The sequence below is a fragment of the Aedes albopictus genome, chromosome 3 (assembly GCF_035046485.1).
Source record: "Aedes albopictus strain Foshan chromosome 3, AalbF5, whole genome shotgun sequence".
Taxonomy (NCBI): domain Eukaryota; kingdom Metazoa; phylum Arthropoda; class Insecta; order Diptera; family Culicidae; genus Aedes; species Aedes albopictus.
The window spans coordinates 42,835,669-42,843,563 of record NC_085138.1 but is presented as its reverse complement, the minus strand read 5'-3'; the positions used below and the strand labels follow the sequence as shown (position 1 = coordinate 42,843,563).

Genomic DNA, 7,895 nt, shown 5'->3' with positions numbered 1-7,895 from the left:
GTGTATGTATGTGTGTGTGTATGTATGTTACAAAAAAATGTCACTCACGGTTCTCAGCCATCTGTTGACCGATTTGAGTTCTCTTGGAAGCAAATGAAAGCTACTACATCCTAGTAGAACGCTATTGATTTTTTTTTTGATTGGACGTTCGGTTACCGAGATATCTTTCAAAGAGTGCTAGGGAGTAGTACAACTTAATTATTTTAGATATTTTTGACAAAGTGTATCACCATAAATTTCTCAGCCGTCTATCAACCGATTCGGGTTCTTAAGGCCCGAAACGAAAGCTACTGCACCCTAGAAGAACGCTTTTGAATTTCATTCCGATTGGACATTTTGTAACCGAGATATCTTTCGGGGAGTACTTTGGAGTAATACAACTTAACTTTTTAAGAGGTCTTTGACAAAATGCTTCATAATAAATGAATCAGCCGTGTGCAATCGATTTGAGTTCTCTCAGCATCAAATGAAAGCTACAGCATCCAAGTAGTATGCTATTAAATTTCATGCCGTTTGGATATTTTGTTTCCGAGATATCTTTCCACGAGTACTAAGGAGTAATGAAATTTACGCTTTTGAGAGATTTTTGATAAAATGTATCATAATACATTTCTCAGACGTTTGTCAACAGACTTTTTATGATCATATTTGGTTTCTCAAGGAGCTCTGCATGAAAATGCAATTGCAACAAATACATAAAAGCTACTATCTCTTTGTAATATTTGAGCTTAATAAACAGTAGCAAAAATATCACGGAATGTATGTAGGAAAAGCCTTTTTTTATTTTATGATCAAATTTGGTTTCTCAAGGAGCTCTGCATGAAAATGCAATTGCATCAAATGTATAAAAGCTACTATCTCTTTGTAATATTTGAGCTTAATAAACAGTAGCAAAAATATCACGGAATGTATGTAGGAAAAGCCTATTTTATGACCAAATCTGGTTTCCCAAGTTAGCTCTACATGAAAATGCAATTGCATCAAATACATAAAAGCTACTATCTCTTTGTAATATTTGAGCTTAATAAACAGTAGCAAAAATATCACGGAATGTATGTAGGAAAAGCCTTTTTTTATGATCAAATTTGGTTTCTCAAGGAGCTCTGCATGAAAATGCAATTGCATCAAATACATAAAAGCTACTATCTCTTTGTAATATTTGAGCTCAATAAACAGTAGCAAAAATATCACGGAATGTATGTAGGAAAAGCCTTTTTACCCTTCTTACACCCATAAGAAGGGTATAAATATCGCTCGAAAAACCGACTTTCGATCCGAGGCCCGGAGGGCCGAGTCTCATGTACCAATGAACTCAGCTCGACGAACTGAGCAAATGTCTGTATGTGTGTGTGTGTATGTGTGTATGTGTGTATGTGTGTGTGTGTATGTGCGTTACAAAAAAAAGTCACGCACGTTTCTCAGCCGTCTGTCAACCGATTTGAGTTCTCTTGGAAGCAAATGAAAGCTACTACATCCTAGTAGAACACTATTGAATTTTTTTTCGATTGGACGTTTGGTTACCGAGATATCTCTCGAAGAGTACTTATGAGTCATATATCTAAACTTTTTAAGATTTTTGACCAAGTGTATCATAATAAATATTTCGGCCGTTTGTAAATCAATTTGGGTTTTCTGGGCACCAAATGAAAGCTACAGCATCCAAGTAGATCGCCCAGAAATTTTATTTCGATTGGACATTTGGTTACAGAGATATCTTTCGAAGAGTTCTTAGGATTTATAAAACTAAACCTTTTGAGAATTTTAACCAAGTGTATCATAACAAATATCTCAGCCGTCTGTCAACCAATTTCGGTTCTCCTGGCACCAAATGAAAGCTACAACTTTCTAGTAGAACCCTATACAATTTCATTAGGATTGGACATTTGCTTACCGAGATATCTTTTAAAGAGTACTTGGGAGTAATACAGGTTAACTTTTTGAGATATGTTTGACCAAGGGTACCATAATAAATATCTCAGCCGTCTGTCAACCGATTTGGGTTCTCTAAGCACCAAAAGAAAGCTACAATATCCTTGTAAAAGGCCCTGTTGTTTTATTCCGATTCGACATTTGATTACTGAGATATCTTACGTAGAGTATTTAAAGAAAAATCTTTTTTTATTATTATATTCACTTGTTATCTTGCATTAGTTTTTGACCAGTCTATGGGAAATTATTTTTCAATAAATAATGCTGACCTCATACAAATCGTATACTAGCAGGTTATTGTTTTCAACAAAATTATAAATAACAAATTACAAATACACAGGAATTCTATGAAAACTAACAATATGTTAAATGAATGCTTTGAATTTATATATTGTGGGAAAAATGCAAGAACCGGACAGCCAAAATAACTAGCTAATGCCAAAACTGGTTAACTTAGTAGATATATCGTTTTTGTCCTTTCTACACCATAATCATGAATACCGAGTACTTCGGAGCAAAATTAATCGACTGATTAGGAGATATTAGACAAAGTGTATCTCGCTGATTTTCTTACCCATTTGTTAATCAATTCAAGATCTTTTGGCAGTTAACAAAAGATACAATATTCCAGAATATGTAAGCTATTTTTTTAAACATTCCATACAAGATTCTAGGAGGTGTCTGGCATTTCTGGTAGTTTAGTCCATGGTCTATGATGCTATTTTGGAAACCAATCCACTAGATACCAAATCCACAATATTTTCTAGAACTTTTGGTCAATTACACAAAATAAATATGTTAAATACAAATAATACAACAATAATTTTAATAAGTGTAAGAAGGGTTCTGTTCACCATAGGTGGATTAAATCGGGTTTTTTTTATCAAGATCCACAATTGTGAGACACTCTGAGCGTTAACGGGTTAAGAATCGTTCCAAAGAAATAAAAGGACATCCCAGGGGTTCCCATGAGTGTTCCAGGAGGTTTCTGGGGCGTGTCATGGTGTTTCAGAGTGTTCCAACAGATTTTAGGGGTTTTCAAGGGACTGCAGAAGCGATCAAGAGCGTTTAAGGAGTATTCCATGGCGTTCAGAGGTGTTACATGGGCTTTCAGGGACGTTTCAGGGTGTTCCAGTGGTAGTTACAGAAGCGTTCCAAGATTTTCAAGGGCGTTCAAAGGAGTTTCAGGGAGTTTCGGGGTGTAACATTGGTTTCAGGCGTGTTCTAGCGGGTTTAGGAAGCGTTCCAGGAGTTTCCAAACGGTTAGGAGCATTCCGGGGGTTCTTTAAGGGTTTCAGTTCTCAAGAGTGTCCCACGGGTGCTCCTGCGATCCAGGGTATTTATGATGTGTTCCATGGGGTTTCATAGGCGTAACATGGGCCAGGGACGTTGTAGGGTGTTCGAGTGGGTATCAAGTAGTTTCAGAAGCGATCCAGGATTTCCAAGAGGGTTCAGAGGCATTTCAGGGAGTTCCATTAATTTCAGGGGTGTTCTAGCGGGTTCAGGGAGCTCAGGAGATTTTCAAGCGGTTTCAGGGGTGTCCTAAGAAGATTCAGGGGTGTTCCATGGGATTCCAGGGGATCTCAAGGGCGTTTCACGGGTGCTCCAGGGTTGTTCCAGGAGATTTCAGGGACGTTTCAGGCTGTTCCAAAGATGTTTTCAAATGGTTTCAGGAGCGTTTCAGGTAAAAAAGGAGTGTTCCACGGGATTTCAAGGGCGTTCTATAAGTGTTCCAGGGGTATTCTAGGGGGTCTCAAGGGCAATATAAAGTTTCAGGAGCGTTCCAGGAGTTTTCGTGGGGTTTCAAGGGTGTTTTAAGGGATATCTTCCTGGTATCACCTGAAATCTTTAAAAGTCTTGAAATCCCTCTGAAATTCCGTCAAACTTCATTGAAAATTCTCTTAATTTCCTATGCATCTCCGGGATCCCCTTCAGAACCATCCTGAAGTTAAAGTTCATGAGCCTAGAACATTCGTGGAACTCAAAATAATATCCAATAATGTTTTGTAAATCTTCAAAACACGTACCTAAAATATCATTAATAGATCACAATCAGTGTGTGTCTACTTTTTAGATAGATCTAAATTCCAAGGTGTTTGAAGAACTTAGAAGTGTTTATGACCTGGTAAAATGTATTTGAGGAGGTTAAAAGCAACGGGATGTAAGTGAAAAAACCGACTTCCGAGTAAATGAGGTTTAAGGTTTTTCATCAATTTTTCATTCCATACCAAATGTATGGAGTTTCAAAATCGACACAATTACTCCAATTTATTGTAATTTTTCTAACCATCGTAAAAATAATCCTTAAACAGTTCCTAAAAGATTGCAGTCTGAAGAATTTTAACATATGCTCAGCTCAAAATCGATAAAATAGTCATCAACGCCACCAACGGAGACTGCCCCACATATAAAGTCGATTTGGCCCCACGATGGTAGGTATTAAGTCTATGATGGTAGCATCGACAAACAGACGTAACACCTTGAACGATTTTCATGGAAATCCATCGCCCAGTTCACACTAGCATCACCGGGTGGAAAAGTTGCACGAATGACTGTGTTGTGCAATATCGTCAACAGAAGGCGCTAGTGTGAAACGTCAAACGTATAGAAAAACGATGCGCGCGCCTCTGGTTGTGTAAGCCACAACTATGAAAATTTAAAATGATCGTTGAAAGCGTGGTCGATGGAAATTTCGCAAGTGTTACGTCTGTTTGTCTGTGATGGTAGTGCTCATCGTTAAAATACACAACGTGACACGAGTGCCAAACGGCCAAAAACGGCGAGCACTGGAAACAAAAATGACAACACAACAGTGTAAGTGATGGGACGCTGGCGCCACACAACGGGAGCATAACGACATACTCTGATATGACCGTTACAAAGTTTTACACAAGGCAGAAAGCAAAGATAGACGTCTGTTCTCTGTGGTTTCACTAAACACTGCGTTGTTCAATTTCGTCAACAGAAGGCGCTAGTGGGAAACGTCAAACGCAAAAAATACGATGCGTGCGCCTCTGGTTGTGAGAGCCTCAACTAGGGTATTGTACCATTTGGGCAGGTGTACCTATTTTGGGCACTTCGTGCATAACTCTATACAAAATTTCAAATCAATCGGTTTGAAATTGACTTAGTTATAGCGGCAAGTGCCCAAAATAGGTACACCTGCCCAAATGGTACAATACCCTATGTAGATTTGAATCGATCGTTAAAAGCGTGGCAGATGGAACTTTCGCAAGTGTTACGTCTGTTTGTCTGTGCAGAGTGCTATAGTTTACACTTAAAGAATGGTGATATTTTCCGAAACGGAAATGAAAACAAAATGATTTATTACATTGTTTAAAATATCTATTTCACCGATACTCAATGAATTGCTACTCTAAAATATACTTTATTCAGCTGAACCAAAAATGTTCCATAATTTCTTCATCACTCCGTAACCTTAAACTCCTTGCTTCTGACACATATTTTACAATCCTACCTTCAGATCACTAGGACCTACCTTGCGGTTCAAGTCTAAGTACCAAACCAATAATCGTGAAAAAATAAAATAAATACACTATTATACTGTATAAAATCATTATAATTTCATCTGCACCAAGCCTTTCATCTGTATCCAAATTGCCCCAACTACATATCTACACTGAGAGAAAAAACGAAACGGAAACTTACACGTGTCACCGTTTGTCACTTGGTTTAATCTAGGTAGGTGGCGCCACCACCCACACTGACTGATGATGCGAGAAACGTCGAAGGAAACCTGTCAACTTGGATGCCGCCACTTTCGCCGAGGCTGGCGCAAAATTACATTACACAAAACTGCTGCTCAATATTATCTCCTTAAGCCTGCTGCTGTACCTGTACACTGCTTATTGGCAATTCTGCTAGTTTTTCAATTTTATTTACAATTCGTTTATGCTTAACGTTACCATAGAAACAAAAAGGATACCCGAGGGGAACAATGGAACCGACGGAACGGTCCGTATCACACAGAATTTTTCATCGCTGAAATATTTCCTTTTTTCTTTTATTTACACTAGTTTGTTTTTTTTTATTTTACATAAATTTTCGCCTAGGAAGAAGAAAATGTGGGATGATTCTCTGTTTCATGCACTCAAACTTTGGACTTGTTCGGATTTTAAGTGTTTGTTTGTTTGTCTACCTTGAATGAGAGAGAGAGAGGGAGAGCTCAAGTAGGCACAAAATGGCGGATAATTCTATGTCTCTGCTTGACGACTACATACAGTTTCAACAAGTGGGTTCCCTCTCTGCGGTTCTGGCGCGCGAATTTTTACAATGTGAGTTGATGGATTGAGTTAACGATTCTCTAATAGCTACATTTGGTTTTTTGGTTTTGCTTATTAAAGTTACGTATCCTTGTTTTTATTAGTTTAAGTTAGTTTGTTGGATGGATGAGCTTCTGTTTGGGTGGTGAATGTGGCGAGATGTCACGATGACTGACAGGAAGGGGTTGAGCTCAGTGGCGCTGCCACGGTTTCAGTAGTTGAAACAGAGCTCATCGAACAACAGTTGCTCTCAATAGGCCGTAGTAGGCCCGTGATGCACCAGGTGGTGGTGATGGTGGCTGAAGTGGTTCAGGGGGTTCATGGAGTCTGGGCCGGAAGGTGGCGTTGCCGAGTACCAATCGTTGGGATGGTGCTGGGGGTGGTGGTAAAGGAGGGGATGATTGTGGTGTCCGACGAGCATCGAGGAGGCAGTGGTTGAAGCTTGCGGCGAAACAGAGGAGGCTGGTGTGAGCTGCAGCTGAGGCGGTCCCAGACTACTTGGATGGTTCTGAAGGTGATGGTGGTGGGAGTGCTGATGGTGAGAATGATGATGCAGGTTATGGTGCTGGTTTTGGCTTAGATGCGAGAGGGCGCTGTTCGTTGTCGAAGAGGACGTCGTCGAGGCGCCTCCAACCGGTGACAGCAGATGATTGGTCGATGGTGATTTCGTGTTGTTGTTATTGTTGCTGCTATTGTTGTTGTTATTGATCGATTCACTGCCCAGTTTGCTCGAACTGTGACTGTCATGCAGCCGGCTGATCGACGGCGGGGTCTGCGTCCCTCCGGTTATGACACTATCTGAGCTCGATTCCTCACCGTCACTGTCGTAGTTGTGCGATGGAGACTTCTCTCCTAAACTTCCGTGGACCTGTCAGGGCGAAACAAGATGAATAACGATTACAACGGTGCACTCTTTTCTCGTTGGTGTTGCTTCTATCGAGTGATGGGACTTTCAACGAATAGGAAGAGTGGAAAATCAACTCTCATTTCACTGGCGTAGTAAAGGGGTGCAGCCCCTCAGAATTCTTTAATTATACATTTGTGATTAGCACTTAAAGAACTGTAGACGAACACAGAGAATGTATCAACTACATTTTGAATAGACATCTGCAATATTTCTAGTGGTCCTCCAACTAGAATGCTGACATAGACTTAAAAAGAATTCCTGAAAGAGACCTTAGACGAATTATTTGAAGATATCCTTTGAAGAATTTTTTGAGAAACTTTCGGCGAACTCCTGTCAAACTGTTCGAAAAAAAGTTTGCATAAATTCCTGTAAAAAATTTTCGGAAAATTCTAAGGATAATTCTTGAGAGAATTTTCGGAGAAATTCCTGGAAATTCTCTTAGGAATTCTCAGATAAATCATGTGAAAAATTAATACAGGAGGGCCTGACAGGATTCTTGCGACAGTTCTTCTTCTTCTTCTTTAGGGCTCGACGTTCGCATTTGGAACTTCAACTAAGCGTCCTTTGAGCACTTTCCACAGTTATTAATTAAAGTGCTTTCTTTGCCAGCCATTCATGAATTTGTACATTGTGTGGCAAGTAAATTGATACATTATGCCCAAGGGGTCGAGAAATTGTTCCCGACCGGAACGGGAATCGAACCCGCCGTCTACAGATTGGCGATCCATAGCCTGGACCACTAGTCCAACTGGAGACCCCAATTCTTCGAAGGATTT

General features: G+C 39.7%; 1 protein-coding gene across 1 annotated transcript in view; it reads right to left on the bottom strand.

Moving 5' to 3' along the window:
- Positions 1-5,253: 5,253 nt before the first annotated feature.
- The window catches only part of LOC115264726 (pair-rule protein odd-paired), a 137,040-nt gene continuing 134,398 nt past the window's right edge, over positions 5,254-7,895 (bottom strand). The window contains exon 3 of the mRNA XM_029868754.2: positions 5,254-7,080. Coding sequence (XP_029724614.2) covers positions 6,463-7,080 — 618 coding nt within the window. The 3' untranslated portion in view covers positions 5,254-6,462. The remainder of the gene's footprint in view (positions 7,081-7,895) is intronic.